The sequence below is a fragment of the Diplotaxodon limnothrissa genome, linkage group LG12 (genome assembly GCF_057381915.1).
Source record: "Diplotaxodon limnothrissa isolate DT_005_m linkage group LG12, D_limnothrissa_male_GT1.1, whole genome shotgun sequence".
NCBI lineage: Eukaryota > Metazoa > Chordata > Actinopteri > Cichliformes > Cichlidae > Diplotaxodon > Diplotaxodon limnothrissa.
Window position 1 is genome coordinate 762343 of NC_140607.1, and position 18677 is coordinate 781019.

An 18677-nucleotide genomic window follows, 5' to 3' on the forward strand; every position below is an offset into this window, starting at 1 on the left:
ACAGCAGAGGATTGGGAGAATGTCATGTGGTCAGATGAAACCAAAGTAGAACTTTTTGGTATAAACTCAACTCGTCGTCTTTGGAGGAAGAAGAATACTGAGTTGCATCCCAAGAACACCATACCTACTGTGAAGCATGGGGGTGGAAACATCATGCTATGGGGCTGTTTTTCTGCCAAGGGGACAGGACGACTGATCCGTGTTAAGGACAGAATGAATGGGGCCATGTATCGTGAGATTTTGAGCCAAAACCTCCTTCCATCAGTGAGAACTTTGAAGATGAAACGAGGCTGGGTCTTCCAACATGACAATGATCCAAAACACACCGCCCGGGCAACAAAGGAGTGGCTCCGTAAGAAGCATTTGAAAGTCCTGGAGTGGCCTAGCCAGTCTCCAGACCTCAACCCCATAGAAAATCTGTGGCGGGAGTTGAAAGTCCGTGTTGCTCGGCGACAGCCCCAAAACATCACTGCTCTCGAGAAGATCTGCATGGAGGAATGGGCCAAAATACCAGCTACTGTGTGTGCAAACCTGGTAAAGACCTATAGTAAACGTTTGACCTCTGTTATTGCCAACAAAGGTTATGTTACAAAGTATTGAGTTGTATTTTTGTTATTGACCAAATACTTATTTTCCACCCTGATTTACGAATAAATTCTTTACAAATCCTAGCATGTGAATTCATGGATTTTTTTTTCACATTCTGTCTCTCACAGTTGAAGTGTACCTCTGGTGCAAATTACTGACCTCTGTCATCATTTTAGGTGGGGGAACTTGCACAATCGGTGGCTGACTAAATACTTTTTTGCCCCACTGTATGTCTTAGATCTACGGACACAGCCAAAACATATTGCTTGTATAATGCTGTATTCTCTCCCAGCTTACCATTTTCTCACAATCAAAGATTAAGGATTGTGTTTTTATAGCACGTAGTAAACTATCCCCTTTTCTTCTAGGCCTTGTTGTGTGTATCTCACAAGTCAAATTATACATTAGTGATACCAAAAACATTTTGAATTTCATTTATAACCGAGATGCCAAGCTGATATCAGACATCTTATGCTCACCAGGAGCATATGTGTGATATGTGATTGGTAGCGGGCGAAGTTAGGCACGCCTATGAGGCGGAGTTGGTCTCGGGCACAAAGTTTCAAAAAAGAGGTAAGCATCACTCGGGAGCTGAGACGAGGCGAGTAAGACGGACAATTTAGGCTGTGCGCTGGATGTGAGAAGTTAGGAGTGCTGTGAGTTTGGAGGAAGACACAGGGTTTTTTCAGGAGAACACTGTTAACTTGCCTGAGGTTTGGGGGATAGACGGGAGATGCTGGGGGGTTTTCGGGATCGTGAGAGTTTGTGACTCGGACTTTGATTGTAAATTTCCTAGTTCGTATTAAACAAATGGAAATAAATAGTAATAAAGCTTTCCATCGGGGCATGCAGCCTGTATCTCCATTCTAAATATTACAAAAGCACAAGATTAACTAAGCACTAAGAACTATGGTTTAACACACACACACACACACGACATTTTTGGCCATAAAAAAATAAACTTCTTTTGGCTTAAAAATTGCATTTTTTAAAAAATATTTTTAATAATCAAATAATTTTTGAATTATTGAATGAGTTATGAAATATGATCATTTTAATAATAGTTTTATTAATATGATAATTTCATGTTATTAAAAATGTTATTAATAATTTTATTAATAACATATTTTTATGACTGCCATTTGTTTTATTACGTCCTTTATTACTCATAAATCATTTTATCGTGGGTCATAAATCACTCATTTGAAGGGGTATAACATCCCTCCTCATATGCACTTTAGCTAGTGTAACTTGAACTAAATATATTTTTAAGAGAATCTGTTAAACTCAGCTTCTGAAAGACACAAAGGCTCAGCTAAAAGGCCGTGTAAGTGAAGGAAAGTCCAACCTGTGTGGGAAAGAGCCCCCTTCTGCTCGAAACTGTCTGATTCGTCCCACTTGAAAATAGACTAACACTCTTTAATTAAAAAACAAACAAACAAAAACACAACGTGACTGGACTCGGCTGATTTGCAGATTTTTTTATCCCACCCAAAAAAAAGAATCAGTAGAGAAAACAGAAAATATTACATGCAAGTGGGCTTAGAGCATCTTTTGATTTGAAATGCACCAGGCCCAGTAACATTAATGTCATGGTCTTAATACTGTGAGGCAGACACCTTACAGTACTGCAGAGGATCCTCATGAATAGACGATTCCTATGAGCAAGCAGTCGGTGACCGTGGGGAGGATGAACTCTGTTTTAACAGGAAGCGAGCTTCAGATAAATTCAGGATGAAGTTAGTTTCCACTTGCAGGTGCACCAGTTAATGTCACAGCCAGACAACTTCTCACTGGATTCATATGTGCTTATTGTGCTGAACTGATCCGTGCTCTTAGAGAGTCTGGCAGGTCAAAGTAAATCCTGCTCGTGGCAAACTCTTCTCTGTAGGGCAGCAAGTCCTGCAGTGAGAACTCATCACTGTGGCCCGTCCACACAGTTAGAGTGTACCTGTCAATGTCAAGGAAAAAAAGGTATTAACATATGTCAGAATGGTTTTGGAAACTCCGCCCATTTGACTTTATTCTGATTTTTTCAACTTTATTGTAACAACAGATGAAAATCTAACTTTGTGGCATTGAAACATTAAAATGGTCCAATGAAATCACAACTATGAGACGAGTGTGGATCGAGTTAAACTGTGATGCACACATGCTTCTGTCCAGTGATGACACTTTCTCTCTCACTGCTTGGCAGACAGAGATCTTATCGAAGAAGCTAAAAGGACAGTTTATGATTATATGGTAACATAACGCTTCAGCTGTGTCCCACACCAATGTGTGAGAAGTAAAAAGGAGAAACTACTGTGACTGCTTGCAGCCTACTGACTACCTCTGATCCACAATGAGGCTAATTAGACGAATACAGTGTTTGCTGGTTTTGATTTGCTCTCCTTTACTGATATCGAGCATATATATGGCTTCTTCAGACAACCAGGAGACAGCAAAGAAGCCACTGCATGTTTGTGGTGTTGTTCTGAGAAAAAGGTCCGATGTGGCCGACATTCACCTGTCTGACTGCTTCAGCAGCCATGTCAGCTGGGAGAAGGACTTGGCCAGCAGAGCTGCACGTACTGGGAATGTTACGGGATGTTTAAGGTCTCTACAGATCTTCTCCATCATATGAACCATATCCCAGCTGTAGCCTGAACAAAAGAGAAACAAAACATAAACGTGTTATGTGAGATGTGTCACTATGGTCTGCTGAGGACTCACTGACTCTCGTTCTAACCTCACTCAGGAAGTGCTCTCAGGTGAGACAGGCACATGGTCCCACAGTTCCCAGTATAACAGCCAGGCATTCTTGCCTTCTTCCCCATGAAAACTCACCATGAGCTCCTTAGTGGTTCTGGACCAACATTAGCCACCTGACTGCTGGCTGACTCGGCTGTCAAGGTAGTCCATGAACATGGGTTCTTCTAGTGTCAGGATGAACTCTTATGTTGCATGCATGTATTTTCCTGGTGAGAATTTTATTTTTACTCTGCCAAGATGGTGTCAAAGAGACGGATGTTGTCCAAGACATGGAGGATGCTGGACAACACCTCCCACCCACTCCGTGATGTGCTGAGCATGCTCAATCAGAGACAGATTTATCCAAATGAGACAGAAAATAGTTCCTGCCTGTGGCTACGTCCATCTAATGTGCAGCAACAGCTGCACATCCTCTACAAAGGAGAGTGTAAGAGGGCATCTCAATTTCAGCTTTATCTACACTCTCTTCCATGTGAGATAATGGGATATTTATTTATTTATTAGAACTATTGTGTAATATACTGTAATTTTTTATTGGTACTGTAACTTGTTAGTTACTGTCCTTACTGTCTTGGAGCAACTGTGACTGCAAAGTTTCCTCTTGCATTGATAAAGTATTCTGAGTCTCCTCACTGTTCGGGTACCTAAAGGCACTGAGCTGCTGCACCACCTGCCCTTTGACCTCCAGGTGCTGAAACAGCGTGTGAGTTGTATTTGCTGACAACATGCTGCCAGGCTATTAGAGTCGGGTGCACCACCATGTTGTCTGCATATTTGAGAACTGTCATACTGTCCATATTACAGGTTATATTATACGTGTAGAGACTACATCTCCATCACCCCTCAGGTCTGTTGAGGACGCAAGATCCTCAGCTCTGGATACGCGGACCCATGCGAACCTAGAACTCCCCTAGGGTGGACACAAAGCTATATATAACAGAGTTGTTGATTTAAACAACTCTGTTATTTAAATCAATAATAACATGAAGAGGGTTTTGTGTTTCTCAGCCTAGAACAACTACAATCTCATTTTCTGGGTTTAAGAGAGGAGAGTTCAAAACCAGAGAGAGGAGGTGTCTTATTTAAGCAGTGTCGCGCTGACCTAGTAGGTGTGGCTGTTACTCCTCTCTTCCTCCTCCTGCCCACTACCTGCTCTGTGCTGCTGCTTGCACATGGCTGCTGATTAGACCTTGTGTGCAATCTACAACTAAGCGCGGCCTGGTGCGCGCCGCTCCGCCAGGTGAGCTGAATTAGAGCAATCAAGGGCTGGCGTGCCTAGTAGACCTTAAAATGCATGCAGCAGCCATTTGACCCGGGTGCGACATACTGAGAGGACAGCAAACAAAGCACAATCCACTTTCCACTGTGAGGAAGACTTTGAGCTAGACGGGCTATCGGTAAGCTCTTGGACTCATATTTGCTGCTTATATGTTGGGGAACTATGGAAGCTCAATTGTGGAAATGTATTTATGCTTTGGGAAATAGTTACTGCATTTAAGTTTAAAAAACTATATTGATATTAAAATGAATGTTTAAGTTTGAATAAATTGTTTATGTAGATAGTGTTCCCCACATTTATTTTATTAATACTAAAAATAGTTATCCCAAATCCTTGGTTAAATCTTAAAACTAGTGTAAATATGTTTGGTTTAATTTAAGGAAAATAATTCTTTGTAAAAGAAAATCCTTGGTTAAAGTCTTTATTAAAATATTGGCAAACTCTAAAATGTATACTTTAAAAATGTAATTGTTTATAAAAAGTGTAAAATGCAAGGTAGACACTTTGTGTATTTAAGAACCACAGTTTATTTCATCTTCGTTGTGTGAAATTACTCAGCTCTGTGATTAAAAACCAATGAATGTAAAACTAACTTAAACTGGGTTAAATGATGATTTAGACAAAAGTATTTAGCTTTAGCTATGTTAAATGGCTTTACTAAAGTGTATATATTTTTGTTATTTCATTTGTATTCTGTATAATGCATTTAATTTATCTGAATGAACACTAGCATCCCCAGGCTTCTACCTTTCTACCTATAAAACCCGAGAGCAGTCAAATGGTGGAAGTGGAAGCTAAATTGGCTAGTCATTCATATGTATATTAGGTTGTTACCTAGGAATTCTGGAGGGAGGGGAGTGGGGGTGAGTGATTGAGGAGGTGGGGGAGCTGCTAAAAGCTGTGAACTTCCTTTTGTGTTTCATCTTGATGCATTCTCAATCATCCAGGGAAATAAATCTCCAAAAGTCACCAACTTGGAGTGTTTCAGTTTGCCATCTTAGGGAGAAATCAACACACATGGGTGTATGTCCTTTGTTGCTGAGATTTATTGATAAAAACAGTACAAAAAACCAACCATTTGTACACATATTTACAAATGGCCTGCTGAGTGGTGCATGGAGCATGTTCATTGGTTCATGGACCTCCCTGAACTAATGGCATTTATTGCAATTGTCATCTTGCGGGGGGTTAACAGGGTTCCATCTCTAAATGACTGCTGGTCAGCAAACCTGGGAAACCCACAGATAATTGGAACTATGGCACGAAACCGCTTCCAAAACATCATGCAACACCTACGCTTTGATGACAAGTCCACCCGCAGTGATCGAGCAAAGACTGATAAGTTCGCTGCAATTTCCAGTGTGTGGGGATCATTTGTCACCAACTGCATCACGTGCTACAACCCTGGTCTACATATCACCGTTGATGAACAGCTTTTCCCATCAAAGACTCGGTGCTGTTTCCTGCAGTATATTGCAAGTAAACCGGACAAGTTTGGGATCAAGTTTTGGGTGGCTTGCGACCTAAAATCCAAGTACATTTGCAATGTCTTCCCATATCTTGGCAAGGACCCCAGTCGTCCCACTGGGGAGAGACTTTCTGAAAATGTAGTAATGAGGCTGATGGAACCATTCCTAGACAAGGGCAGAAATGTTACCACGGACAATTTTTTCACATCGCTTTCACTGGCACAAAAACTTCTTAGACGGAAAACCACCATCCTCGGCACAGTCAACAGGATTCGCAGGGAAATTCCTCAATCCACTAGACAGACAGATCGCAATGTATTCACCACTCAGGTATGTTGCAGGTCTTTTGTGGTTCTATGTTTATGTGTTTCATTGTGTGTAAAAGGGCTATGAAAATAACAATTTATCTTATTTCTTAGGTGTTTTCAACCTCTGCTGCCACGCTGACGGCGTATGCGGCCAAACGGAAGAAGACAGTCTATATTCTTAGCAGCATGCACAGCGTGGTTCAGACTGATAACACCACCAAAAGGAAGCCAAACACGGTCACCCTTTACAACAAAACAAAGTGTGGCGTGGATGTGATGGACCAGATGGTTTGGGAGTACACTGTCCGCAAAGGAACACGGCGCTGGCCAGTCGCCGTGTTTTATAACATGATTGACATGGCAGCACTGAATGCACATGTGCTGTATCAAGCATGCACCGGGACGAAGGAAAGACGGGTGGACTTCCTGGTGGCGCTTGCAACAGAGTTGGCTCACTCTCATGTAGCTGCGAAGAAGGCAAGAAAAGATCAGTTGCTTCGGGCAGAACCCTCCACACCGAGCCCTGGAAAAAGAGCCACGTGTCAGGTCAAACACAAATGCAAGAAAAATCAGGCCACTGTGCGATGTGTTCACTGCTACAGGTACACATGTGGTAAATGCAGACGACAGATACCGTGGCAGTGCCAGGATTGTGAGTGATTGCTGAAAATGTTGAAATGTACTCACTCACTTTTTATCATTATTTGTAAATATGTGTACAAATGGTTGGTTTTTTTTGTACTGTTTTCATCAATAAATGTCAGCAACAAAGGACATGTGTTGATTTCTCCCTAAGATGGCAAACTGAAACACTCCACTCCCAAACCCCCTCAATCACTCACCCCCACTCCCCTCCCTCCAGAATTCCTAGGTAACGACCTAATATACATATGAATGACTCCAGCATTTGACTGACTGCTCTCCGGCTTTTTAAAGGTAGAAATGCAAAATGATGACTCCGCGGGGGTTTAAGGTAGAAAACCAAAATGACTGCTCTCCGGGGGTCTAAGTGTATTAATGAAATGCTCTTTATTTTTTGTGTTGAAAGGTTTTTCACCTACCTACCTATCCACTATCTAACTAGCTGTTCAAAATAAAGTGAGTGAAACCCAAAGTCTGGTCTTTTTCAAGTGTGGGCACCTCACAGACAGAACACTTGACAAGCAGTGATAAGAATGATGAACATGTCTCTCAGTGTGTCACTTGCAGATGGGGAAATAGACCTGGATCAATTTCCCACATGCAGCGGTCGGAAGAAAATTATAGGTTAACATCTTTAGAAACACTCAGGCCGAGTTTTGACTGAATTGTTTACAGCTTCACTTCTATGTGTTAATTGCCCCTTGGGGATAAAGTCTTTCTGGTTTCTGATTCCTCATCCTGAAAAGCGAGCTCCAAGGACGCTAACTTCTCCTTGAAGACAAGAAATGCAGTTCCAGAAAGCAACAACATGGCAGTCCAAGAGACAACAGCAGTCTTGAGCAGAGAGACCCAGCAGCAGCAGTACAGGGAGTGCAGAATTATTAGGCAAATGAGTATTTTGTCCACATCATCCTCTTCATGCATGTTGTCTTACTCCAAGCTGTATAGGCTCGAAAGCCTACTACCAATTAAGCATATTAGGTGATGTGCATCTCTGTAATGAGAAGGGGTGTGGTCTAATAATAATAATGGATTGGATTTATATAGCGCTTTTCAAGGCACCCAAAGCGCTTTACAATACCACTATTCATTCACTCTCACATTCATACACTGGTGGAGGCAAGCTACAGTTGTAGCCACAGCTGCCCTGGGGCAGACTGACAGAAGCGAGGCTGCCATATCGCGCCATCGGCCCCTCTGGCCAACACCAGTAGGCAAGTAGGGTAAAGTGTCTTGCCCAGGGACACAACGACCAGGACAGAGAGCCCAGGGATCGGCGACCTTCCGGTTACAGATGCGATTCCCAACCCCCTGAGCCACGGTCGCCCTTTACGACCGTGACATCAACACCCTATATCAGGTGTGCATAATTATTAGGCAACGTCCTTTCCTTTGGCAAAATGGGTCAAAAGAAGGACTTGACAGACTCAAATAGTGAGATATCTTGCAGAGGGATGCAGCAGTCTCAAAATTGCAAAGCTTCTGAAGCGTGATCATCGAACAATCAAGCGTTTCATTCAAAATAGTCAACAGGGTCGCAAGAAGCGTGTGGAAAAACCAAGGCGCAAAATAACTGCCCATGAACTGAGAAAAGTCAAGCGTGCAGCTGCCAAGATGCCACTTGCCACCAGTTTGGCCATATTTCAGAGCTGCAACATCACTGGAGTGCCCAAAAGCACAAGGTGTGCAATACTCAGAGACATGGCCAAGGTAAGAAAGGCTGAAAGACGACCACCACTGAACAAGACACACAAGCTGAAACGTCAAGACTGGGCCAAGAAATATCTCAAGACTGGTTTTTCTAAGGTTTTATGGACTGATGAAATGAGAGAGTCTTGATGGGCCAGATGGATGGGCCCGTGGCTGGATTGGTAAAGGGCAGATAGCTCCAGTCCCACTCAGACGCCAGCAAGGTGGAGGTGGAGTACTGGTTTGGGCTGGTATCATCAAAGATGAGCTTGTGGGGCCTTTTCGGGTTGAGGATGGAGTCAAGCTCAACTCCCAGTCCTACTGCCAGTTTCTGGAAGACACCTTCTTCAAGCAGTGGTACAGGAAGAAGTCTGCATCCTTCAAGAAAAACATGATTTTCATGCAGGACAATGCTCCATCACACGCGTCCAAGTACTCCACAGCGTGTCTGGCAAGAAAGGGTATAAAAGAAGAAAAACTAATGACATGGCCTCCTTGTTCACCTGATCTGAACCCCATTGAGAACCTGTGGTCCATCATCAAATGTGAGATTTACAAGGAGGTGCCTCGGGAAAACTGGTAGCAACACACATCAGCTTTTAATTTCATGTCTAAGATTTTTGCTCAAGTTTTGCAATCACTTGGCATTAAACATCAGAAATCTAGTGCCTATCATCCGGAGTCACAAGGTGCGCTTGAGCGGTTTCATCAGACGTTGAAATTTATGATGCGGAAATTTTGCCTTGAGTCTGAAAAGGAGTGGGATGAGGGGTTGCCGCTGCTCCTTTTAGCTGTGAGGGAAAGCGTGCAGGAGTCGCTAGGATTTAGCCCTGTTGAGCTGGTGTTCGGTCACACAGTGCGTGGCCCGTTGCGACTGCTCAAGGAGAACTTCCTGTCTGACACAGATGCTCCTAAGGAAATTTGTTAGATTATGTGAGTTCTTTTAGAGAGCGTTTGCATAAGGCATGTGCAATCGCACACAATGCTCTCGTTGCAGCGCAGGGTAAGATGAAGAGGAAGTTTGATGTGAAAGCTGTGCAGAGGAAATTTGAGGTTGGTGATAAAGTTTTAACACTTCTACCGGTCCCTGGATCTTCCCTCCAGGCAAAGTTCAGTGGTCCGTATACGGTGCAGGCGAAATTGAGTGACACGGATTATGTCATTGACACCCCAGAGCGAAGGAAAAAGTGTCGTGTGTGTCATATTAATATGATGAAGCCCTACTTTGCTGGTGGTGTGTCAACAGTTGCGACTGTGGGGGTGCCAGGTTCCGAAGCCCGGTATGACCCAGTAGGTGATGATTTGGTTTTCGGTTGTGCTGTGGGCTGCGCACGACTTAGGAATTCTGAAATTCTATGTGATTTAAGGTCATATTTAACTGAGGTAGATGATGATGTCCGAAATGACGTGTGTCGGTTGATTGAGAATCATCCTAATCTTTTCTCGGACACTCCATCCTGTACCACCGTGTTGGAGCATGATATCGATGTGGGGGACCATCCTCCAATCAAACAACATGCCTACCAGGTGAATCCCACTAAACGTGCTCTTTCCCAGACAGAAGTCTCTTATCTGTTGGAAAATTGTCTTGCTGTCCCTAGCTCTAGTGCGTGGAGTTCCCCGTGTCTCCTAGTGCCTAAAGCGGATAAGACCCCACGGTTTTGTACAGATTTTCGGAAGGTGAACAGTGTGACCAAACCTGACTCCTATCCTCTTCCCAGAATGGAGGATTGTGTCAATAGTAACGAACGTCACAGAACCGACCCTAAGCTGGACTTGTTAAAGGGCTATTGGCAAGTTCCTCTAACATCACGTGCGGCCGAGATCTCTGCTTTTGTTACTCCTGACCATTTTCTCCAGTACACTGTCATGCCTTTCGGGTTGCGCAACGCTCCCGCCACATTCCAACGGCTCATGAATATCGTGCTGGGCGGCGTCCGCAAGTGTGAACATGACTGTCCAAAACATCTAGAAAGGAGATGTCTTTGATTTTGGGAAGGGGGGTGTTACGGCTGTGGCCATGAGGACCCTGTGTGGGCTGTTTTCTTTCTGTGTTTCTGTACTGTGCTTAAGACTCTTTCCAGGTCCCTCCCCTAATGAAGAGTAGTGAGCGGCTGATTGGACCATGGAGCGGGTGACTACCTTCAAAAAGCCGCTCTGACAGCTCCACAGAGAGAGGGAGAGAGAGTGGAGCGAGCGAGTAGCTTGGCAGCCGGCGCGGCCCTGACCCTGGTTTTCCCAGCCTGTACTTTTATTGTGTATTTGTGTGAGCGTGAACTGCTGGAGCCGCTCCTGGTGCATTAGCTGAGAGCTTAGGCACTCTTGGGCTGAAGCGGAAGGGGTGAGCCGCCTTTTCTTTTGGAATCGTTTTCTCCTGTTTTCCGGGTTAGGGAGCGAGGGATAGCGCTGTCATTTGTTTGTTCTGTTTCTTTCCTAGGGTTTAGTTAGTTTTCTTTGGTGGGACTTAGTTGGTTTTGTTTATTATTTTGGCCTGGGCTCACCCTGGAGCTATGCTTCTTTTCCTTAAATAAAATCACCTTTTTACTCACAACTGGTTTGGGATGTTTGGCTTGGGAACCAGGGCGGGGATTTGTCTCTCTCTCTCCTCCAACCTTATGTGCGTCCCTACACGCCTAGACTAAGGGCGTAACAGGAGGGAAAACAGTACACCTCTCTGAACAGTGTCTGGGAGGCTGTGGTTGCTGCTGCACGCAATGTTGATGGAGAACAGATCAAAACACTGACAGAATCCATGGATGGCAGGCTTTTGAGTGTCCTTGCAAAGAAAGGTGGCTATATTGGTCGCTGATTTGTTTTTGTTTTTGAATGTCAGAAATGTATATTTGTGAATGTGGAGATGTTATATTGGTTTCACTGGTAAAAATAAATAATTGAAATGGGTATATATTTGTTTTTTGTTAAGTTGCCTAATAATTATGCACAGTAATAGTCACCTGCACACACAGATATCCCCCTAAAATAGCTAAAATTAAAAACAAACTAAAAACTACTTCCAAAAACATTCAGCTTTGATATTAATGAGTTTTTTGGGTTCATTGAGAACATGGTTGTTGTTCAAGAATAAAATGATTCCTCAAAAATACAACTTGCCTAATAATTCTGCACTCCCTGTATGTGCAAAACGGCATCTGAGAGAAAGGGAACCCATCTTCTGATTGGATGGATGGACATGCGTTTCCAGCAAGCTGCAACTTCACTGTGTGTGACTGGTCTTTGAGAAGACTGTCTGAGTTTGACATTTTCCATGTTTGGAGTGAAATGGCAATGAACGAGACAGTGGGGACTGCACAGGACAAAGCTGAAGCTGGAATGCTGCAAGGGGGAGAGGAGATCAAAGTGGACAGAGCAGGTGAGGACCCAGAGGAATGCTGTTGTTTAGAGTGGGAAATTAAATTTGGGTTGGCGAACCTGGGAGGAAAATGACTGCTTTAAGTGGGAAAATTGAGAAGGAGTCTAAGACACTGCAGAGAGAAAGGTACACAAAATCACACACAAACAGAAAATGCATTAACCATACTAACACATACAATGAAACTCATGAAGACCAGACAGCATCTTCAGCATGTTACTGTTTGTCATCTTGTCCAGTTCACTTAGTAAGATGAGAAGTGATACATAGACCACTGGACTGATATTATAGTAGGACAGATGATTAAATTATAGCAGGGGCAAACAGAATGCTGAAGAGGGGTCTGAATGAGTGAGGCTAATAGGTTGTTGAGTTTCTTGTTTCTGATGTGTGGAGGAAAGTTTTAACATGGCACACACCTGATTACATCAGAAGAAACTCGTGATCTAATAAGACATTAGGGTTATTTTGTGAGGTGTGTGGCTGATGGATGCTTTGAGATAATCTCTGTCGTTTGAGAGATCTGCACGATTAGAACAGAAAGCGCTATACAACATGTTGTCGGGAAAACGGTCGCAAAGTGAGCTTTTCCATATTAAAATGGGCTCGGGGGAAAGCCACTTATTTGGGACAATCAGAGAGCAAGTCCCGGTTTAAAAGGATTCTTTTTACTTTCTAAAGTGGCGTCATATTGCTGAAAGTGGGAACGAAATGCGACAAGATGCAAATGCTACTATCAGCAATGAATAATAAAAAAAATGGGGAACTGACTGGACTGACAAAAGTTTGACAGAAGTTGACTGACTTAGCACCAACATGCAGGATTGCACCTCCACCCAGATGTGAAGGGTGGATGTATGGATGTGTGTTTCTTTATTGCAGGAGCAGGAGGATGACAGAGACCAGAGGGGGAGATTTTAGGGTCACATGAGAGTGTGGGCCCTGCAGACTTTAACCTTTAACTGCTACTTTTCTGGGTAACTGATGTTGTGTGAGGAAACTGTGTTTACAGCCTGTGTGTTGGTTATGCTATTACACTGTGTTGTTGAGAAAATGTTGAATGTTACAGCAGGGGAATGAGCATTCAATGTGAGACACATACTGTGTTGAAACCAATGTCACTCTTTTCACGGCAGATTGTTAACTTTCTGGCCTTTTACAGCACCTCTGGAATCTGGTGACCCATGCCTGACCTCCAGGATGCTGCTGCTGATGTTTGTTTCTCTCTAAGAGCGCTTGTGGAGGATTCAGCACAGACAGACAAGTGACAACAGAGCAGATGTGCAGTGATTATAGAACATTTTAGTGTTCGGCTCATTATCTGACCATCATTGAGCTCATAGAGGTAAAATAAGTGAGTGACATTGCTTAAGGAAAGCGTCATGGTCCTGAGTCTCCTGACTCAGTGTTTTGTGTTTCTTTATGCTTTTGTTTATCCTGAGTATGTACTCCGTTATGATTTGCATTTGTTAGGTTTGTGTTCTGTGCCTGCCCTGGTCCCACTTCTGTGTTCCACGGTGTTCTGTTCCTCCGTCTGCGTCTCTCTGCCCCGCACCCCGTTTCTTATGATCTCAGGTTTGTCATTTAGTTTACCCAGTTCAGGTTTCTCCAGTCATTTGTCATTCCTCACTGCCTGTTTTGTCTTTCCGTTACTGGTAAATAAACGTCACTAGCATTATCATCTACTGCCTGCATTTTGGGTCCTTTCTCCCTCCAACACCACACGGCTCACCTCGGCAGCCGTGACAGAAAGTCAATGATTAGAGTAGTGTGGAATAAGCACAGCACAAATTCTATTCAAAGCAAAAAATAAAGACCTGCCAAGAAATATTCAGAGTATGGTTTTTTTGAAAGAAGGAAGTTATAATTTAAGGGGGTTTTGTAACTTCAAAACAATGAAGGTACGTACTACAAGAAAAGGCTTTTGTGTTTCTGTTCATGGAGTGAAACTATGGAACAGTCTGAAAATGGAATTAAAGCAACGTCCAAACATAAAACTGTTCAAAAAGAGTTATAAAAATATGATCTTTTTGAACTATAAAGAAAAGGAAAATATTGAAATTAATTGAATGTCTCTATTTAAAAAAAAACAAAAAAAAAAACAAACTCATGATGTGATATTATAGTATATAGTATATCAGAAATTTGTTCACTATTTTTATTACAAATTATATCAGTAAGGAAGCTGACTAAATATTAACTGATAATTTATGGTAAAGGGGTGGGATTAAATAAAGTGTTTACTTCCTCCCTTTCAACATGTAAATTAATCAGAATGGTTTTTTTTGTATGTATTTTTTTCTCTCTTATTTTCTTTTCTAAATGTACCTGTATATTGTTCACATGTTGAAATAAATTACCAATCAATCAAACACATGGGATGATCCATGATTTGGAGAAATTATGGTGATAGTTGTGGTTTAATGATTTGGAATAAACTGTGTTGACACTTGTCTCTGTGGCGCTGAGTGCTTTATTATTATGAGCTACAGTTGCTTGCAATTGTGAAGTTTGTTTTAACTTACAGAGTTTGTCTTACAGGCAATAATGACAGTCTGTTAAGTTGAACAGACTTAACATTTAACCATTGGCTAATGTTTTTCCTTAATACAGGGTAGTGTTATGATCCAGTGATGTGTTTGTTTTGTGTTACTCCTCCCACCAGAGGATGGCTGTGGGTATCTTTCCCCTTTTTTTTTTCCTAGGAGGTGGACACCTGGGCGTGGCTGTTAGGGATCTGGGTGGAATCTCTGCCTATCCTCGGATTGGATAATTGATGGATCACCTCCAGTATTTAACTACCGGATGACAGCCACCTGGCCCCTCTCCCCGAACCTCCACCACTTAACCAAGAACCTGTGTGTTGATTTACTGCAGTGTAGAGTTTTCGTGTGTATGTCTGGCGTTATTATGTCCATTTTGTAAATAGCTGTAAATAGATTTGTCAAGTAGCGATCGTACGTTTTGTTCACTTCGTATATATCCTTCACTGCAGCAGCGTAGTAGGCGTGAGAAGCCATTTTTGTTGAATAAGTTTTCTCCTGTTTTCTCATTAGAAAGCTAGGTAAGTGAATTGTCTTTTGTTTGGTTTTTTTCACATTGTGTAGGGAAGCGCAGGGACCACGAGGGAGTTTTGTTTGTTATTTTTGGCATCGCTCACTGCCGAAGTAAATAAATGGCTGCTTAGCACTTTAAAAGGTATCATTGTTGGTGTTCTTGCTTGGGTGGGGTGTGGATGGGCAAACTTCTTGTTGCGTTTAATTACTTGCCTAGACTAAAAACGTAACATAATAGCTACTGGACTCCCAGTTCTGGCTGCACACATGAGGAAGTGCAGCAGATCGTTGTTCCGCAGTCATTCCGTCCCCAGGTCCTAAGCTTAGCACATGACCACATCATGTCCGGTCACTTGGGAATCACAAAAACATACAACCGTGTCCTCCGTTACTTCTTCTGGCCTGGTCTCAAATCTGATGTTGTAAGATTCTGCCGCTCGTGCCACACATGTCAGCTTGCCGGTAAACCAAATCAGGTGATTCCAGCTGCGCCGTTAAAACCCATCCCAGTCATTGGGGAACCTTTCGAACATGTTATCGTTGATTGCGTTGGTCCTCTTCCAAAAACAAAGTCCGGAAACCAATACCTACTCACCATGATGTGTACTGCCACCCGTTATCCTGAGGCCATCCCGTTGCGCTCGTTAAAAACCCGTGGGATTGTGAAAGCACTAGTTAAGTTCTTCTCTACCTTTGGACTGCCTAAACGTATCCAAACGGATCAGGGCACAAACTTTGTCTAAAATCTTTGCCCAGGTCATGACAGAGCTCGGTGTCACCCATCGCACTTCCAGCGCGTATCACCCGGAGAGTCAGGGTGCATTGGAAAGGTTCCACCAAACTCTGAAAAACATGCTTCGCAAGTTTTGCACTGAGTCTGGCCGTGAGTGGGATGAGGGGTTGCCACTGCTATTGTTCGCCGTCAGGGAGACATGCCAGGAGTCTTTGGGGTTCAGCCCAGCTGATTTAGTTTTTGGCCACACGGTGCGCGGTCCGCTACGTCTTTTGAAAGAGAGATTTCTCTCTGATAGACATCGTCCGAAAGAAAACATTCTGGACTATGTTAGTTTGTTTAAAGAGAGGCTGCATAATGCCTGTGACTTTGCTCGTGGCGCGCTAGCAAAGGCTCAGGTCAGAATGAAAACCCACTTTGATAGAAAGTCTGTAGCACGGATGTTTCGGTCAGGTGATCGCGTGTTGGTTTTCTTGCCTGTGGTTGGTTCACCCCTGCAGGCAAAGTTTTCCGGTCCGTATGTCATTGAGCGCAAACTAAGTGAAACTGACTATGTTGTGTTAACCCCTGATCGTAAGAAGAAAAGTCGCGTCTGTCACATCAACATGTTGAAGGAATACATTGATCGCGAACGCTCTAGTCTGTCACCTGCTGTGTTACCTATTGTGTCGGTGTCCGTCTCTCAACCCTTATATAGTCCCTGCGATGATGGGTTGGAGGATAGGAACAGCTCTGTCTCTGGGGTGCGTCTTAGGAACTCTGAAATCTTGGCTGACTTGGATGCCTATTTAGCACATCTGTCTGATCCCGAAAAATCCGATGTCCGTGAGCTCATTAAAAATTACTCAACTCTTTTCGGTGATATCCCCACTCAAACGCATGTGCTAAGTCACGATATTGATGTGGGTGATCACAAGCCCATCAAGCAACATGCCTACAGAGTAAATCCCACTAAGCGTGCCATAATGCAGCAGGAAGTCCAGTATCTTCTCGACCATGGTTTTGCTCTTCCCAGTAATAGCTCTTGGAGCTCACCATCACTTCTCGTCCCAAAACCCGATCAAACCTCCCATTTCTGTAATGACTTCCGAAAGGTAAATGCTGTTACAAAACCAGACTCTTTCCCACTCCCACGCATGGATGACTTGGTCGACCGTGTTGGATCAGCAACCTTCGTGACCAAGCTTGACCTCCTAAAGGGATACTGGCAGGTTCCGTTAACGGACCGTGCATCCGAAATCAGTGCCTTTGTTACGCCTGACCATTTTTTGCAGTATACCGTCATGCCGTTCGGGCTACGGAATGCCCCAGCCACCTTCCAGCGGCTGATGAACACTGTGCTACATGGAGTCAGAAATTGTGAAGTGTATCTGGATGATATAGTTGCCTATTCATCCACTTGGACTGAACACCTCAAAACCCTTAGCGAAATATTTGACCGTCTGCGTGATGCCTCTCTGACACTAAACCTGGCTAAATGTGAGTTTGGAAAGGCTGTTGTAACCTACCTGGGGAAACAAGTCGGACAGGGTCAGGTCCTCCCTGTTGCTGTGAAAGTGCAGGCAATATTAGATTTCCCAGCTCCGCAGACCCGTCGGGAGCTGCGGCGTTTTCTAGGCATGGCAGGTTATTATCGTGGATTCTGCAAGAACTTCTCTGAGGTAGTAGCCCCGTTAACCAGTCTTGCCAGTCCAAAATCACCATTTATATGGTCTGAGACATGTCAGTTTGCTTTCGAAGCTGTCAAAGCTCTCCTTTGTAGTGCTCCTGTGCTGGCCGCCCCTGATTTCGCATGTCCATTCAAGCTTGAGGTGGATGCCAGTGCCTTGGGGGCTGGGGCAGTGCTTTTGCAGGAGGATGAAAATGGCATTGACCATCCAGTCTGTTTCTTTTCCAAAAAAAATTCCTAAAACACCAATTGCATTACAGCACGATCGAAAAGGAAGCCTTAGCCTTATTGCTGGCCTTGCAGCACTTTGAAGTGTACCTTGGATCCAGTCCTGTTCCAACCGTCGTGTTCTCTGACCACAACCCTCTCCAGTTCCTAACTCGGATGCAGAACAGCAACCAGCGCCTTATGCGCTGGTCCTTACTCCTCCAGGACTTCAACATTGAAGTCCGATACAAAAAGGGCTTAGAGAATGTCATGGCTGATGCCCTCTCTAGGTCTTGAATCAAACATTTTTGTGTGGGGTTAAATGTTTGATTTTTTTTTTGGGTGGGGGGAAATGTTATGATCCAGTGATGTGTTTGTTTTGTGTTACTCCTCCCACCAGAGGATGGCTGTGGGTATCTTTCCCCTTTTTTTTTTTTTTTTCCTAGGAGGTGGACACCTGGGCGTGGCTGTTAGGGATCTGGGTGGAATCTCTGCCTATCCTCGGATTGGATAATTGATGGATCACCTCCAGTATTTAACTACCGGATGACAGCCACCTGGCCCCTCTCCCCGAACCTCCACCACTTAACCAAGAACCTGTGTGTTGATTTACTGCAGTGTAGAGTTTTCGTGTGTATGTCTGGCGTTATTATGTCCATTTTGTAAATAGCTGTAAATAGATTTGTCAAGTAGCGATCGTACGTTTTGTTCACTTCGTATATATCCTTCACTGCAGCAGCGTAGTAGGCGTGAGAAGCCATTTTTGTTGAATAAGTTTTCTCCTGTTTTCTCATTAGAAAGCTAGGTAAGTGAATTGTCTTTTGTTTGGTTTTTTTCACATTGTGTAGGGAAGCGCAGGGACCACGAGGGAGTTTTGTTTGTTATTTTTGGCATCGCTCACTGCCGAAGTAAA

The 18677-nt window shown here is 43.6% G+C and overlaps 1 protein-coding gene across 1 annotated transcript in view; it reads right to left on the minus strand.

The window, feature by feature from the left end:
- Positions 1-2160: 2160 nt before the first annotated feature.
- Positions 2161-18677, minus strand: part of fam151b (family with sequence similarity 151 member B) — a 32545-nt gene continuing 16028 nt past the window's right edge. Inside the window, exons 5-6 of the mRNA XM_085367008.1 lie at positions 3098-3233; positions 2161-2539 (exon numbers count right to left, since the gene is read on the minus strand). Coding sequence (XP_085223134.1) covers positions 2398-2539; positions 3098-3233 — 278 coding nt within the window. The 3' untranslated portion in view covers positions 2161-2397. The remainder of the gene's footprint in view (positions 2540-3097; positions 3234-18677) is intronic.